We start from the raw sequence: 18755 nt of genomic DNA, 5'->3' as shown, positions 1-18755 counted from the left end.
ATAAACTACGAAATCCGGTGAATAAACACTCTCTGTTAAAGAAATATTTTTCTCTATTGTATGAAAAAGATTCTGATCACACTCTGCGAAGAAAACCTTTTTTTCTTCTTTTTTTCTGTTCAAGAATACAGTGAGGTTTCATTCAAACTTGAATTCACCTTCCAGGAAATCGGAACAGAAAAAAACAAAAAAAAAAACATAGCTAGACAGAGCATCAACATCGGGAAAGAACTATAAAGAAAGAAAAAGGGAAAGGGAATTTTATTAATTGTAGTTTTAGACGAAATCCAAACTCTAAAGCATTTTTTTTTTGTAGTTATGAAATCAATATTGACTCGTGAAACTGCTGTAAAAATAACTAAGAACCTTACTATTGTGAATGCATTCTAATTCTGGCACAACACCAGCAATTTAAAAGGGTGGATTAAGTCGTGTTCATTATTCCCAGTGATTAACTGCTACGTATTTTATCGATTCCGAATGGATGAATGATAAAGTCGATTTGAACTTAGAACGCAAAACGAGAAGAAATGCGGCTAAGCCTTTTCTACTTCGCAGCAACGATTCTTCAAGCTCATCGCTGGCTTTATAAATAGAATGAAAATATGTTGGTGCGAACATTAAAAACATTTCACGATAAAACAATTACGTCACCAAGCAGCATTTTTAAATGCGAAACGGTGGCTGTCATTTTATTTCTATATCAAGGAGGACACCAAGTGTCACAGAAGACTCAACTCCGACCGCCACCATACTACTTCGCAGCAAGGTTATACTACGAGGTAATATGATGAAAGCCTACATCTCACTGACAGCCGATCCGCATCAGACTGTTGGCGACAACAGCAGCAGTCATGATAATGAGTATATTACACGCTGAGAAAGGGAAGAATAGAAATACTTGAAACAAAATCTGAATGAACACGTCACCAGAAAAGATTATTTCGGTTTTAAAATCCCAGGTCAAGCCATACTGGAGTAGCAAATATAAGAGATCCACTTAGTCGGTGTTGACAGTTATTAAAGAGTCGGGGAAGAATGTTAAAAATGGAGTACTGTATTTCCCTTTTGGCAAATAACCACCTGCTTATATGCATTCGCCACAACGGATAATCAGTGTCTTCAAGATACTAAAGAAATAATCAAACGTAATACAACAAAACAACGCCTTCAGAGATTTGTAAAAAGGGGAAATGAATATGGCGATTCTTATCACAAGCAGACGAAGAAATATTACACTTCTCACCAACAAAATGTTAAAAATAGGGACAAACTTTGTAGATGATAAAGAGAAAACTTTAGCATTAATTGATCATCCTCAAATAGGAGTTAAAAGCTGATTGTACTGTCTTTGATAGGGTGAAATATCACAGGAGTGCATTTAAAAAAAGTCAATTTCTCTGTACGCAAAAACACCAACCTGAAACATTGTTTTTATTTTGGGACGACTAAAAAATATATCGCAAAATGGTAAGGAGAAGAACCTGGATATGATTACGATATTCTTCGAGGATACAGAGAAGGAATTTATTCAAGGTAAAGGCTCCTACTTGACTAGAAAACGAGAGAAAACTACACACAGGTCTAGCAACCTTAGTAAGAACGATGAAGACTGTTACACGTACCTAGGAATGGCTGAAAGAAAAACCGTCTGATGATGTTCCTTGTAACATGATACATGTAACCAGGCAATAGCTCACTCAAATTAAATATATGGTGCTCAGAGCCCTCGGCCTACAATAAACCAGTGGCCCATGATGTGTTTGGTATGCCAGAATTCCTACCAATATTTCGGTTACTCTAAAGCGGCGAGCTGGTGGAATCTTTAGCACACCGGGCAAAATGCTAAGCGGTATTTCGTCCGTCTTTACGTTGAGTTCAAATGCCGCCGAGGTTGACTCTGCCGTTCATCCTTTAGAGGTCGATAAAATAAGTACTAGTTGATGTACTAGGGTTGATGTAATCGACTCACCCCTCCACCGAAATTGCTAGCCTTGTGCCAAAATTTGAAACCGATATTTCAGTTTCTCTGTCAGACTCTCGATGAGGTCATTGATGTTAAAACTCGAAACCTATTCATCTCCACCTGAGATGTCCGTATCTGCTATGACATTGACCACCTTCACCGAAAGAAAAAAGTATCAGACGAAAGACTTTCTAAAGGCTAGACAGCTAGCCTAGACAGCTACTTCGAAACCCAAGGCTTCTCTCTTCTATAAGGTCTCATTTATACCAGTAAATATTGACTCGTGAAACTGCTGTAAAAATAACTAAGAACCTTACTATTGTGAATGCATTCTAATTCTGGCACAACACCAGCAATTTAAAAGGGTGGATTAAGTCGTGTTCATTATTCCCAGTGATTAACTGCTACGTATTTTATCGATTCCGAATGGATGAATGGTAAAGTCGATTTGAATATATGTTCGTAAATGTCGGTGACAATTTGGAAACGGTAGCTTTTCAAAAAAAGAAACCAACCAGCTAAAACACTCATTATAAATACAATCTATAAGGGGAATAGTGAAAATATGCAAGACTTTTCTCAAGTTCAAATTATGGATTAGTTTTTGTTAACATTCCAACGATGGAACTTTGTATCTTTGTCAGAAACCAGCTCCTTCTTTACAGGAAGACTTCAAATAATTAAAAATAGGAGAGACCAGCTACCACGCATTTTGAAAATCCAATTTGTAATCGAAACAATAATAAATTTGGCAGAAAACGTTTAGAGAGATAGTAGCTTGTATAACCGAAGTAGGTCTATCTTGGACAAGCTCTCGTCTTGAAGGCCATACTTTTGCAATCCAGAAACAAGAAGCAATGAAATACCTGGTAAGAATGCAGGTAAAAATCACCCAAATGTGACAACCGATGCAGACTGTGGAAGTAACACGAATGATGTAGCCCAGAAAATAAACAGCTGTTCGAAAAATTTTGTCATGATAATAACTAACAACTTATGAGGCCTGGCGTGGTGGTCGAGACACTATTTAATGTAAACCGTAGAAAGGACAGTCTTGAATATCACAACAGAAGAAGTTACAGTGACATAGAGCACATACTCACCCATAATATGAAAGAATACCGGCCAATGGTTCGTGTGAAAACCTCTGTAATTGTAGGCACAATAGACCAGACATAATGATCTGAGGCAGAGAAAAGAAAATGTACACAGTAGTAGATATAAGTTGTCCAGCAGACGTCAATATAATGTTAAAGATTAAAGAAACAGAAAACACCTAGGGCTCGAAGTTTTGCTGTGGAAAATTGGTAGATATTTCATCCGGGTTACTGTTTTAGTTTTATACTTGTAATTATTGGGGGCCACTTCGTTACGGAATCCACTGCCTCGCCGCCAAGGTTGAGAAGCCGGGTTTCATAAAACCCAAAAGAAGACGACTAATTAGGAAAATTTCAATTACCAGCCGTTAATAGAACTGAATATATGTAAAAGTATCTAGATTGAATTCAAGGATGAATTCATGTACGTATATAGATACACACATATTCATAATTAACAAAGAAGAGGGAAGAAATGTTTATTCCATCCAGCAAGAGACTGATTTTTTCTGAGGTCTGATTTTTTCAATCTCTATTCATGATATACACACACACACACACACACACACACACACACACACACACACACACACACACACACACACACACACACACACACACACACACACACACACACACACATGTATGTATTATGTATATATATACATATAGTGTAAACAGAGCCTGAGAGATTTCTTTAAGATAATATGGCGTATTTTATAAATATACTTTCTCAAGTATCATAATAGCATGAAACTGTTAGTTGCTCTGCAGATGTACACCTTTCTTCCAAAATCAACAAAAGGGAGAAGCTTTCCGGACAACTGCTTCAAAACCTGTATCACCTCTACTCTGATTATAAATTCCCATTTATACCAGTAATTATTCGTGCATTTGATTGTGTTAGTAGATGTCAAAAAGTGACAATGTGGAGAAGTTAGGATTTTCAGGCAAAGAAAGAGACTGGCTAACACAAACTTTATAGATATATTCTGTAAGTGGAACAATAAAAATATACAAGGCTGTCTTAATGTTTGATAATATAGCAATTATCATCAGTTATCATATATTGTTGTGATGGAGCTCCTCCCTTCTAGGAAGAATACTAAAAAATAAATAAATAGATAGATAAATAAATAGATAAATAAATAAGGTGCAAGCATATATCTACAAATATACACATATGCATACATACATGTATAAACACATACACGCACACATGCATACACACACAAGAGTTTCTCAAAGTACTACATTTATCAAACAATTATTATTGTTATCCAAATTTCAGTAATGGAAAGGTTCTATTTTTTTTTTGTTAGAATCCCAACCTGAAATTACATTAGAAATAATCCTTAAAAATATATTTGATTCTTTTCTAGGACTAATGCAATGATAACCAGAATAACATTGAGGTACAGGTTGGTGTGTGTCTTCCCTAGATACTTTGGTAAAAAGGTAAACGTAACAAGATTGTACAAGGACATCTAAGCTAAGAACGGATTGGACAAGAAGTTAATTTAAACACAGCTCAAAGCTATTGCCTGGCCGCTGTAAATGGTCTCATGTTACACAAACACACAGCTCAAAGCTATTGCCTGGCCGCTGTAAATGGTCTCATGTTACACAAACACACAGCTCAAAGCTATTGCCTGGCCGCTGTAAATGGTCTCATGTTACACAAACACACAGCTCAAAGCTATTGCCTGGCCGCTGTAAATGCTCTCATGTTACACAAACACACAGCTCAAAGCTATTGCCTGGCCGCTGTAAATGCTCTCATGTTACACAAACACACAGCTCAAAGCTATTGCCTGGCCGCTGTAAATGGTCTCATGTTACACAAACACACAGCTCAAAGCTATTGCCTGGCCGCTGTAAATGCTCTCATGTTACACAAACACACAGCTCAAAGCTATTGCCTGGCCGCTGTAAATGGTCTCATGTTACACAAACACACAGCTCAAAGCTATTGCCTGGCCGCTGTAAATGCTCTCATGTTACACAAACACACAGCTCAAAGCTATTGCCTGGCCGCTGTAAATGCTCTCATGTTACACAAACACACAGCTCAAAGCTATTGCCTGGCCGCTGTAAATGCTCTCATGTTACACAAACACACAGCTCAAAGCTATTGCCTGGCCGCTGTAAATGCTCTCATGTTACACAAACACACAGCTCAAAGCTATTGCCTGGCCGCTGTAAATGCTCTCATGTTACACAAACAATCAATGTATATACACAGCTAACAAATGTGTACTGGCTTAACTTGCACTAAACAACAAATAACGGATCACCAAAAGCAGATATTTAATAACGCTGACTCCATTACGATAGGGGGTAACAGAGGACGTTGACTGACGAAGTCAGAAATCGAGGCTATACACAGTAGGTGATATGTGGTGATGTAATAAACAGGAAAAGTGATGGTAATCCTATTAACAACGGTAGTAATATTAATAACAGCGATAGTAATAAATATGTTATGAGTAGATCTTTCCAATTCACCCCAGCGTATCTCTTTCGTGAGAGCAAATCTGGTCTCTGCCGTTGCTGGAATTCGGTAACATTCCATAACAGCTGAACAAGCAGAAGCTGACAATAGATATATCGTCAGCTTGCTGAAACGTTTACAATGGGCCGGAATAGCTATTTTGAAATATAGACATCTCGTTAAGGGACCGTATTTTTAATCTCAACAGGGATTAATGGATGCTATGAGAAATGTGCAAAGGGAAATAATAAATAGAAATATTACTTAAAACAATAGACTAATATGCTAACAACAACCGACAAAGGGAGATTAAATAAACAGTAAATAATGACAAAGCACAAAAGCTGCCGATACAGAATAAACAACTAGAAGAGCAAATTAAAGTACAGGATAATTAATCCTCATTAGCAAAGTAAATAAAGTAGCCAGATGTTGGCACTCCGTCGTTTACGACGTCGAGGGTTCCAGTTGATCCGATCAACGGAACAGCCTGCTCGTGAAATTAACGTGCAAGTGGCTGAGCACTCCACAGACACGTGTACCCTTAACGTAGTTCTCGGGGATATTCAGCGTGACATAGAGTGTGACAAGGCTGACCCTTTGAATTACAGGCACAACAGAAACAGGAAGAAAGAGTGAGAGAAAGTTGTGGTGAAAGAGTGCAGCAGGGTTCGCCACCATCCCCTGCCGGAGCCTAGTGGAGCTTTAGGTGTTTTCGCTCAATAAACACTCACAACGCCCGGTCTGGGAATCGAAACCACGATCCTATGACCGCGAGTCCGCTGCCCTAACCACTGGGCCATTGCGCCTCCACTCAAAATAGCCAGATAACAATAATATAACAATTCTAGGAAAAGACTGGATTTATCCTAGTACCCTAGTCTGGTACGTATTCTATCAGTGTCTGTTGTCCGAACCGCTAGGTTACGGGAACGCAAACAAACCAACACTTGTCGTCAAACGGTGGTGGGGGACAAATACAATGGCACACATAATGTATACGAATAAATAAATATGTGTGCGTAAGTGTGTATACACACACACACACACACACACATATATGGATGTGTGTGTGTGTATACATACACAGTAGGCTTCTTTCAATTTCCGTCAACCACATCCCTTTACAGGGTTTTCGCCGGCCCTTGACTATAGTAAGAAGACACTTTGCAAAGTGTACAGGCAGTGGGATTGAAACTGGAACCGTGTGCTCGGGAAGCAAACTTCTTACCACAGAGCTACACCTCCGCCAATGCCACGATTCCGACCACAAGAAATACACGACAGCTCATAGATATAAAATGCTATTTTATTTGGAGCTTCGAACTGAGGTTAATCCATTCGGAATTAGTGGAGGATTAAATGGATCTTCATCCATTTATCAGATTATCAAAGTGCTATTCTGTGTATCATAAAAACTATATCGATTTTGTTGACTCCTGAAATGAATAGTTTTCGTCACGTTTTCATGATTCACGAATTGTTGATGAAATGGGGAAAAGATATGCGATGACAGCAGGTTGGTTGGTTGTGGGGGGGGGGGGTCCGTAAAGCCAGCATGACAACCACAACAATTTGAAGTTATCTTTTTCGTTTCATTTTCTTTTTCTTTTACTTGTTTCAGTCATTGGATTACGGCCATGTTGAAGCACTGCTTTGAAGGATTCTACTCGAACAAATCGATCCAACCACTTTTAAATAATAATAATAAATGCCTTGATGCAACACCAGGCAATGGCTTTCATGGCTTCCGATCTTAACTGATCAGAAGTGTTATCATGTACATTGTTTTGTCTTGGTATAAAAAGATGGACTACAGCAAATATTCTGCTCAATACTACAGATTTATTTGTCAGTTGTTTGACCTTAACCAGTTGAGCATGTTCCTTAGTGGCTGACGATATGTGCATCTCTGATCACGAGCAGAAGTAGTGGAGGAGCATCATAGCCATGTGTTGAGAGGAATTCTTTGGAGTTTGGATAATTCACTTTTGGAAACATAGGTGTTTCATTCATCATCTTTAAACAACCGTTATTCAGGGACCTTTTGAGCGGGATGGGCTACTTGACCTGAAGAAAATTCTGAGCCCCACCTGCAAGATCATGCACTGTTTATCTTGATATAAGGTCACCATGTTGTACATATGGTTGTGATGTATGTGCCTGGTGTACCCTTATCAAACGGGTAGTTATGATAGGTATATTGGGCTTCGTATATTTGTACCCCAGTGTCATTTGATGGGATGCACTGCTCCCTCACTCAATAATAATAATAATAATAATAATAATAATAATAATAATAATAATAATAATAATAATAAATGGTAAGCTGCTGGCTTGTAATAAGGCAGACGCATATCGTTTTTTCCTTCCCAAAGCTCAAGGAGGTCGAGGCTTGATCCAATTCGAAACCTCTAACAAGACCAAAACAGTTGGACTCGCAAAATATATTGAAACACCTAACGACTGAATGTTAAAGCTCGTTGAAAACCACGAGAGACGTAAGAAGCTTCATTTTGTTACGAAGGAGAGCAAAAAATTTGCTAGTGAGTTCATGCATAGTACCCAGGTTGAACAGCATGATCGAAGTGCGGCAAATGTAGCTGCAAAGAGGGTGAAATCAATAGCAAAGGAAAATGCGTTTGAACAATTGGCTGATAGGTGGGAACAAAAATCGTCTACTAAATATGCGACCTGTAGCAAACAAGCTGATGTAGACCAGAAGTACACCCATCAGTAGCTACGGAGCTTAGGGCTAAAAGTAGAGACCGAAGGCTTTACCTTGGCTGCTCAAGATCAGAGCTTATATATATATATATATATATATATATATATATATTTAGCAAGCTTGAAATGCCGATACCTTAAAAAACTAGTAGTTTTTTGAAGGTATCGGCGCTTCAAGTACGCTGGAGATAGGTCGTTTTCGCCCTTGGTCCCTTAATATAATTATATGCATATGTATATTATTATTAATTTAATGTATAAATTGCCTATAAATTGTTATAGCACGCTGACTACCTGATTAAAATTATTAACATAATTTTTATCCTTATATTCTATTATGCATTAATATATATATATATATATATATATATATATATATATATATATATATATATATATATAGACATACACACATAAATAAATATATGTATATACATTTACACACACACACACATATATATATATGTATATTTGTATATATATATATATATATATATATATATATATATATATATATATATATATATATATATATATATAAATTTGATAAATAAATTCAAAAAGGGATAAAACTCTTTTACAAGAATTTTATCAAGAAGCCAGTGTGTAAAAAAATTTCCCCTAGAAATTTCCCTTATGAATTATATATATATATATATATATATATATATTTGTATGTATATATGTAACTTTTTGTCAACATCTAATTATTGAAGTGGAAAAATCACCAGAAAAGCCATTTCTATTCCTTTTTCAGATGTATTCTTCATTTATTTTACTTGTTTCAGTTATGTGGCTGCGGTCAATATATATATATATATATATATATATATATATATATATATATATATATAAGGAAGCAGTCAGAACTTTGGATAATAAACAATTATCGAAAATTCTGACTGCCTCCTTCGTCTTAACATGCAATATTTGTACATCACTTCAAACACTCTATATATACATACGTACATACATATATGTGTATACTCACACACACACAAACACACACACACAAACACACACACACAAACACACACACACAAACACACATATATATGTATATATATTTATATAAATGGGGATAAGATCAATATATAAAATATCGATTTTATCAAGTGGCCAGCATGGGAATAAAAACCATCAAAGGTAACAATTATTTAAAATTATCTAAATTATCTAAAAACCCTAAATTATAATTGTATATATACTTATATATACATATATATATATATATGTATTCGTTTTTTCACTGCTGAAATCGAAGTAGATAAAGCTACAAATGATGGCATGTAAGTATTGGTTAAAAAAAAAAACCCCCACTTTGGATAGTAAAATATCGTAAGCTGTTCGTGGGACTTGAACTCACGAATCATTTCATGTATCTCGAAGTTTCTAAATTCCCATGACTTAAACATTATGTGTGCGCGTGTGCGCGTGGCGTGTTTGCGCGTGTGTTTATGGATGATGATAGAATAATAATAATAATAATAATAATAATAATAATAATAATAATAATAATAATAATAAGGTGCTACACCGGGCTCCCTATACAAAAACATATCTAATCCAATAACAATCGATGGAATTAGCCAAAAGAACCGGTGGAAGATTTGAAGGAAGCGGTCTTTTAACGAAGATAATTTTTTTAAGAATATTTTTTATTCTTAAAAAATGAAATTTCACTGCAATACAAAGCACAGGACCTCCTATGCACGATGTCTCAATGAAACACGTGCGATCACACACGCAAAACCAACACCGGAAAGTTTACAAACTATATAAAAAAAAGAAATGGAACAAAATAGTAAGTACATATATTGAATAATTACGCATACACTTGAACGTGTACACAATGATATATACGTTTTGATACCCATAGAACTACACATGCATCTTAATGTTTACAGAACTACGTAAAAATCACAGGACACACTTACGGATACGAAAACACATATCACAAACGAAGCAAAACCAAAACTTTTTTTCTTTCTTCTTTGTTTATTTTCATTTTGTGAACAAATACAGACAGTGAACCATTCATAAGTTTAAAACGCCACACACACACAAAAAATACACTATGCCTGGAGATAAATCTATCAACAAAAAAAATACAGATGAATACCGATCTGCTAGCCTTAAAAAACTACGCTACGAGCAATGTTTACATGCTGAGAACTCGGTGACGGTGTTGTCTCAAAAAACTGACCCTAAACAGACAAATCCGTCCCCGAATGTCAACGCCAAAGCTCGTCATGCCTCAATGATAACAAGGCAGATCACAAACCAGAGTGGTTATCGACCGAATCACAAAGGGCCACTCACTCGAAATAGATCTGCTAGCCTTAAGAAGCTACGTCACGAAAGCTCGGAGACGGTGTTGTCTCAAAAAACTTACCCTAAACAGACAGATCCGTCCCCTAGCGTCAACGTCGAAGCTTGTTATGCCTCACTGGTAATAAAACAAAATATAAACCGCAATGGTCATAGACCGGATTATAAAGGACCACTTACTCGGATAATGAACCAGATCCGAGACGAGAAATCTGCTACTGGTTCAAATCTTCCCGACACACAGGAGCTGGAAGTACCCCACAACCGGAATATTCCAACAGATGGCCATCCATGCTCGTCATCAAATAACCAAAAGAAAAAGAATGAAAAATGGTCTAGGGAAGATAATAAAGAAGTTCTTAGAGCCTTCTACCGTGCCATATATTTCCCTACAGATAAATCTAATACTGTACAAACCTACTTAAACTGGAGACAGAAACACCTTGCAGTAAGACCCTACATAGACAGTAATAAACTTGCCAACGTCAGAAGAAACATTATAAAAAAAAAATTACTAACTGAAGTAGAGATTGACCAAATTAAGCAAGCAGTAAAGGATAAAAAGAATGAAACTGCAGCTAAAGAAGATACTACAGAGGAAATAATTATAAACCAGCCCAAGGCTGATGAAAATACAGTAATAATTGAAAGAGTTAAGGTAACTGATAGGCAAAATAAAATACTCTCTGAACCAACCATAAACACTAAGGCAGGTGAAAATCAAATAGATGAAGGAAGTCATACAGAAATCGACGCAACAGAACTACATGATCTAAAAAATCAAATCATGATTGAATGGCTGAAAATTAAAGAAACTAGTATGAATGAACGCGACACTCTCCCCAAAATTCGCAATTCTAACCAAAACCTGAAAATAATTGGTAAAATCCGCCTTGCACTTAAGGATATAATTTCAGCTAATGATGTTGATATTACAGATCTCAACCACCTGTACTATGCATCCGCAAGAATCTCAACGATTCTATGTGGTGAAAAGATTAGAAAAAGACAACACTCCCACAAAAAGCCTTCTTGGCAAGAACGCATTCAACACCAAATTAAGCTGCTTAGATCTGACATAGAATGTTTGAAAAACCTTAAATTTGACAAGAGTATCAAACCTACAAAGACCCAAAAACTAAAGAAAAAATATAACATGAAAACCATAGTTGACATTGATGCCACCATAGAAACCATCAAGCAAAAGGTATGTGCTAAAGCTGCCCGCATAGCAAGGTATGAAAAGCGTGTTAAATTCTTCCGAGATAATAACATGTTCAAAAATAACCCCAAAAATTTCTACAGGAAGATAGGGAAAACACCAGTAACAATAAAGTCTGTCCCATCAAAAGAAGAAGTGCAAGAATTTTGGAATAAAATCTGGGCAGAAGATAAAACACACAATGAAAAGGCCCCTTGGATTGATAGAATAGCTACAGACCTAGACTCCTTAGAGGAGCAAAAGTGGGAGGGGGTCAGGGTAGAAGATATAAGATCTGCTCTCAGGAGGTCAAGCAAATGGAAGTCTCCAGGAAAGGATAAAATTCCTAACTTCTGGTTGAATGCCTTCCCAGAAAGCCATGAACTGCTAACAAAACTTTACAACGATGTTTTGCAAAATCCTAGTTTGATGCCCTCTTGGCTAGTTAATGGTTTAACATTCCTGCTTCCAAAAAATGAGGAAACAAACGAACCAAAAAATTATCGCCCCATAACCTGCTTAACAACAATGTATAAGACGCTAACATCTGTCCTAACCGAGTACACCTATAGTTTTTTAATAGAAAGTAGCATATTCCCTAATGAGCAAAAGGGATGTAAACGTGGATCTTATGGTTGTAAAGATCAGCTACTCATCAATAAGATGATCTTAGAAGATTGTCACAAGCGACACAAAAACTTGTCAATAGCCTGGATAGACTATAAAAAGGCCTTTGATAGCCTACCACATAGCTGGATTAGGAAATGTCTGGAAATGTATAAAATAGCTCCTACTCTGCGAAACTTTTTATCTGTAAGTATGAGATCATGGAGAACCACACTGATGTTGAACAATGACACTGAATCTCTAAATGCTGGAGATGTAAGAATTTCATGTGGCATTTTCCAGGGTGACTCACTATCACCACTCCTCTTCTGTCTAGCCCTAATACCGCTCTCAAAATTGCTCAATGATGCACAGTATGGTTATAAAATATTTGATAAAAATATAAATCATCTCATTTACATGGATGATTTAAAGCTCTTTGCAAAAAATGACCAACAACTCAAAGGCCTACTAGCGATTGTTAAACAATTCAGTGATGACATCAGGATGCAATTTGGCCTTGATAAATGTGCAAAAGCTATCTTTATCAAAGGAAAAATGACAAATACATCTAATGTGAACCTTGACCAGCAAAATGTCATAAAAGAGTTAGAACCAGCGGAGAGCTACAAATACCTAGGGGTAATTGAAGGGGACAATATCAAGCACTCAGTGATGAGGGAAAGGATCAGAAGAGAATGTTATCGCAGGGTGAGAGCAATACTGAAGACAGAGCTGAACGCGAGAAACAGGATCGAAGCGATCAATGCTCTAGCCATACCAGTCGTGACTTACAGTTTCAACATCGTTAACTGGTCAATTACTGAAATATGTAATGTTGACAGAAAAATACGAAAACTGTTGACAATGCATAGAATGCACCACCCTAAGGCAGATATAGAACGTCTTTATCTGCCAAGAAAAGAGGGAGGTCGAGGACTACTACAGCTGGCATTATCAATGAAGGTAGCCACAATTGGCCTAGACACCTATATGAAAAACTCTGAGGACTGGATGCTAAAACTTGTCTTAAAATATGAAAGCAAGAAAGCATCTTACTCAGTAACAAAACAGGCAAAGGAATATCTAAGTGAATTCCAATTGCAACAAATTCAAGAATTAGACGAACTAGAAACACCTACAGAAAAAGCTAAGCGCTTGAAAACCCGTGCTAAAATTGCTGCCTTAGCTATTATGACTGAAAAATGGCATGGAAAACCTCTCAATGGCAAATACCCAAAGAGAGCGAATAATGCAGATATTGACAAAGCCCTTACCCACCAATGGTTAATGGCCTCTGGATTGAAATCAGAAACAGAGGGGTTTATCATAGCAGCCCAAGATCAATGCCTACCTACAAAGAACTACCAGGCCAACATATTAAAGAACGGCAGCTCCCCATTATGTCGTATATGCCAACAACAAAATGAGACCATCGATCATGTTGTCTCCATGTGCAGTCTGCTTGCGCCTACAGAGTATCTCAACAGGCATGATAGAGCTGCACAATATATTCACTGGGTAATATGCAAAAACCTGGACTTGCCCCATGATAAAAACTGGTGGGAACACAAACCACCCCCAGTACTTGAAAATGATCACATTGCACTCCTCTGGAACTTCACCATTCAAACTGACAGAAAGATAGACGCAAATAGGCCAGACATCATACTGAAAGACTTCAGACAAAAATCATGCCTCCTCATTGATATGACTGTCCCAATTGATATAAACGTATCTGTCAAGACCTACCAAAAACTGAGCAAATATAAAGATCTTGAAATAGAAATTAGCAAAATGTGGAATCTGAAGACGAAAACAATACCTATTGTCATAGGTGCCCTGGGAATGACAGCGAAACGGGCTGATTACTACCTAGCTCAGATACCAGGAAACCCCAAAATGGCTGAAGTCCAAAAGATAGTGCTCATGGGAACTGCCCATATCCTACGTAAAATACTGTCTATGTGATCTCAAATTTTAAAGCAAACATAATTTTCTTATGGTTTCTTAAACATTCACTTGAACAAAACTGTACAAATCCAAATATATGGTACCCTAGGCATAACACCTACATGAACTTCTAACTTGTTGTCTCTTGAGGTCTCTGGGTGAGACTTGGATCCAACTTGTACAAATGCAAAACAAAAGTCAAACATAAAATAATAATAATAATAATAATAATAACAATAATAATAATAATAATGATGATAATAATAATAATAATAATAATAATAATAATAATAATAATAATAATAATAATAATAATAATAAAAATAATGATGATGATGATAATAATAATAATAATAATAATAATAATAATAATAATAATAATAATAATAATAATAATAATAATGATAATCAACCACAACAACAACAACAGGTTTTATGTTCACGTACGAAATAAACAAAATTGTTGAACTTTGTTTTTTTATTGGTTGATATTGTTTACAAGTATGATAGAAGAGGACGAGACGGCATTTATCCGTCAAATATTTAACGTGTAAGTTAAATATCATATTACGGGAGAAATGCATTTATCTCGTTATTTTACACCTGATTCGTGACACAAACATCAAGTAGATGAAAAAGAAAATGAAATAAGAAAGAAAAGAAAAACGCGAAAGCCGGTGTTGTCGAATAGGTAGTGTGACAGCAGATTTCAAAATTGTTAAGATCTTGTTAAGCTTGTTAAGGTTTTGATACAATTGTAAATTGTCTGTTGCGAACTTAAATTGAATCAAATAACAATCTAAAAAGAAAGAGAGAAAAAAAAACTGTTCTGACGTAACTTAATTCCTGAAAAATCTGGTCCATGTTCAACCTGCCTCGAAGAATAGTTGAAATAACAAAACGACTGTACATGTAACGTAACATGCATTTGTGGAAAGAATTATGTAACAAAGACAAGATTATATCAATAGAAGTGAAGTGAGAAGAGAGAAAATGATGTGATAAAACAGAAAAAAAGGTTAAGAATAGCAGTACATATTTTAGAGATAAAGTAGGGCGAAATACCTGCGTGGGGACCAGAAACTAAAACAGCAAAAGCAGAAAAGATATGTGGAGAGAAAAGCAGAGAGAAGACCTCAAAGTAGGGACTGAAAAAAGGGGAAAAAAATTAACAACTGTTGAAAGGCAGTATATGTTATAGAGATAAAAAAAATAGGATAAAGGGCCTAGAAAGGGGGTTGAAAAGTAGAACATGTATAAAAAGAATATGGGACAGAATTCTAGAGTGGAGACTAAAGAAAAAGTAGTAAAGAGGCCGCTGTATGTTATATATTATATTATTGAGAGAAAGTAGGGCGAAAACCATGAAAGAGAATTGGAAAGAAAGTGCAAAGCGACAGCAGATATATTGGAGTGAAGGTGAGAGGTTAATTCGTTGAATGAGGTGATAATATATACGAGGTCTGAAAAAAACGTTACCAGACAATTGTCTGGAGCTGCCAAGAAAGCAGGAACTACATTTGGCTCGGGGTGGGGTGGGGGCGAGTGATGCAGCAAAAAGGAGCATTGAGTATAGTAGAAACATTTGGCGCAGTGTTGTGACCCCCCAAAAATTTTATACCAGTAAAATACGTGGTACCAATCTATGCTGTGTCAGACAATTTCATCACTCAAATCGTAAATGACCTGATCTCTTCATACAATACCACTGTCCCAAACTTTTTGATACATCGTAACAGACAGTTCCATGAAGAAATTTACCAAGCGCAGGTGTGGTCGGGTGGTACGAGGTTTGTTTCCCAACATCAGCGTTCTAGGTTCAGTCCCACTGCGTGGTACCTTAGGCCAAATGTCTTCTATTTCTTTTTTTTCTTGCGACATGGACGCCGCTAACAGGTTGTCCTTTTGGTTCATCTACTCCGTGGTTGTTGTTTTTGTTGTTGTTTAACCGCAGGCTGGCCCTGATAGATTAAGTATACCTTGGGCCCTCAACACCGGTTGAAGTCGTAGGAGCGCCGCCGCGACATACAGAGTGTCTTGGGGATTTCCAGACATCCCACTCCAGGACTGGCTTCAGCCAATCTCTCCCAGAAACAGAGACACATGAAAGAGAAGTTAGAAGTATCGACTCCAGTACATGACTGGTATTTTATTCTTTATCGATTCTGAAAAGTTAAAAAAAAAACATTGGTGATCTTGGCGGGATTTGAACGCTGAGTGGCGAGAGATGGAACGAACAACAATCTATCCGGCGCTCTAGTAACTCGCTTTGATTTAAATCATTAAATTTCTGATGAAAGGTATTCCAGATATGACCACCTCGACTTTGTATTTTTTAAAACCATCGTAGACATAGCCAGATTTTCTAATATTGCAGCTCGTTTATTCGTTATTAGCGACAGATGTGGTATTGGTCCAAAATAGCATTCTGTGTTTCATACTTAACGTGGACATGCTGTCCTTCCTTCCTTCCTTCCTTCCTCAACCTTTAACCGTGCGATTCGTTGATGTCATCGCAACCAGATTTCACCATTTCTCTCGGTCTTGTGTTGGCCTCTGTGAGTCGGATAAATTAAAGTCTGTCCACTTCTTCGACGTTGACCCAAGTGACGAACGATCCTATGCGGTTCTGGTCAGCTTGTCCATTGTCATGAATGTATAATGGGCAACTTAGCTTGGTGGCGCCCATTCCACTCCAAGCAGTTAACCGCCACGACCGTATGCCTCTATCTGAAACACACCTTGTCCCCGAATATTAGGTCATTGATCCGAGCAGGTTCCTCCATCCTAGCTACTGTCCCCTCGGGAAACCTTACTCGGAGTCTTTCGCCAACCGGTGCACTGTTAACACCCTTCCCTTCGCTCAGTTTAGCCCACCAGCTGAAGTGAGGTATCGAGATGTCGAGCTAGGTGCCATCAAGTGAGAGATTAGTTGAACGAGGACCAGTGATGCCTGCCCATCTCAACACCTGTCAGGTGTCAAAGGTACTAACTTTATTCAGAGACCCCTACTATTAGAACGCCATAATACTGTGGTATTCGTCTTGAGAAAGCATCTCATAGTGCTAAAAGGCACAGAAATATCAAAAACGGGTCAAAAATATTCTTCTGTATATTTTAGCCCTTAACGAATATACGAGAAACCTCTCCGGGACGGATACCACAGTTTTCTAGCTTTTGCCAAGGTATCCACGTTAGGTAGGATATACAGAATGCTCGTTCGTTTACGTTTTTACGATGGTAGGTTGTGAGTGGAGAGAGCACTTGGCTGCTATTTCTAACGTGACGATGTAGCATGTGGAGGTTTCTTCTTCTCCCCGTCGACGTCCGTCGTTTGATGAGAGTACAAACAGTTTGTGAGACAAGAGACAAGAGGCAAGAAGAGACAAGCTGCTTTGAATTAAGTTATCAGCAGTCAGAAACCAAATAAATAAGTAAATAAATAAATATGGCTCTCTCGCAATATATCATGTGACACCCGGCATTTCTCAAGCAAAAAAATGACATTAAAAATCGAAAAGAAAAAAAGAAAACATATCGATAACAACCCTGAAAAAATCAACATGACAACAACAACAACAACAACAACAAGCGTATGTTATAATTGCTTTATGGCAATCTTGTAAGAGAGAGCCGTCTTTAAATAAGATCTTCGTTTCGCTACTTCAAGTGTTATCTTTCCGCTTCCCTACCTCGCAAGTATCGTTTTCGAACGTTAAAATAACATCTTGTTTCCATCAGAGGCGCAAGCACAACCTTGTGTTTAAGAAGCCTGCATCGTAACCGCATGGTTCCGGATTCGATTTCACACCGCGGCATCTTGAGCATTTTTTTTTTTTTCTTTTTTTGTTTTCTTTTCGTTTACTATATAGCCTCGAGTCACCCAGCTGAATCGTAATCTTCGAATGACAGAAATCCAACACTCACGCGCACACACACAAAATGTATATAAATATTAAAAAAAAAAAAAGAATAAAAATGGATTTTCTGACAATTTTTCCAATTCAATAACTAGATGTATATAAATAAACATCTAATTATTAAAGTGGGAGAATTATCAAAAATGTCATTTCTATTCATTTTCCAAATATATAATACTAAACCAAGGACATTCTATTTCTTATTCTACTATATATTATTTTATTTAAAAGAGTTCCAACTCTGTCTGTTTTTTATGTTTTATTTATATTCTTGTAAAATTAATGTGGGATATAGAATATGGAATATATAATATATAATACAAAAATGGATGGTACAATGAAATGAAGTATTGAATGTCTTATTGAATATATGAAATATTGAGTGTTCAATATAAAGAATTAAATATATAAAGGCGAATACGTATTTTCAATACCTTGTGATATTCATCATGGCCTACGT

At 36.8% G+C, this 18755-nt stretch overlaps 1 protein-coding gene across 2 annotated transcripts in view; it reads right to left on the bottom strand.

The window, feature by feature from the left end:
• Positions 1-18755, bottom strand: part of LOC106877250 (growth/differentiation factor 8) — an 80209-nt gene that overhangs the window by 34641 nt on the left and 26813 nt on the right. Inside the window, exon 2 of one of the 2 annotated variants that reach the window (XM_089343643.1) lies at positions 3070-3149. The exons of the other annotated variant lie outside the window; for it this stretch is intronic. Within the exon in view, the coding sequence (XP_089199769.1) occupies positions 3070-3073 (4 nt within the window). The 5' untranslated portion in view covers positions 3074-3149. The remainder of the gene's footprint in view (positions 1-3069; positions 3150-18755) is intronic. 2 annotated transcript variants of the gene reach the window in all.

The sequence above is a fragment of the Octopus bimaculoides genome, chromosome 27, assembly GCF_046866305.1.
Source record: "Octopus bimaculoides isolate indiv1 chromosome 27, ASM4686630v1, whole genome shotgun sequence".
NCBI lineage: Eukaryota > Metazoa > Mollusca > Cephalopoda > Octopoda > Octopodidae > Octopus > Octopus bimaculoides.
This window is presented reverse-complemented; position numbering and strand designations above follow the sequence as displayed.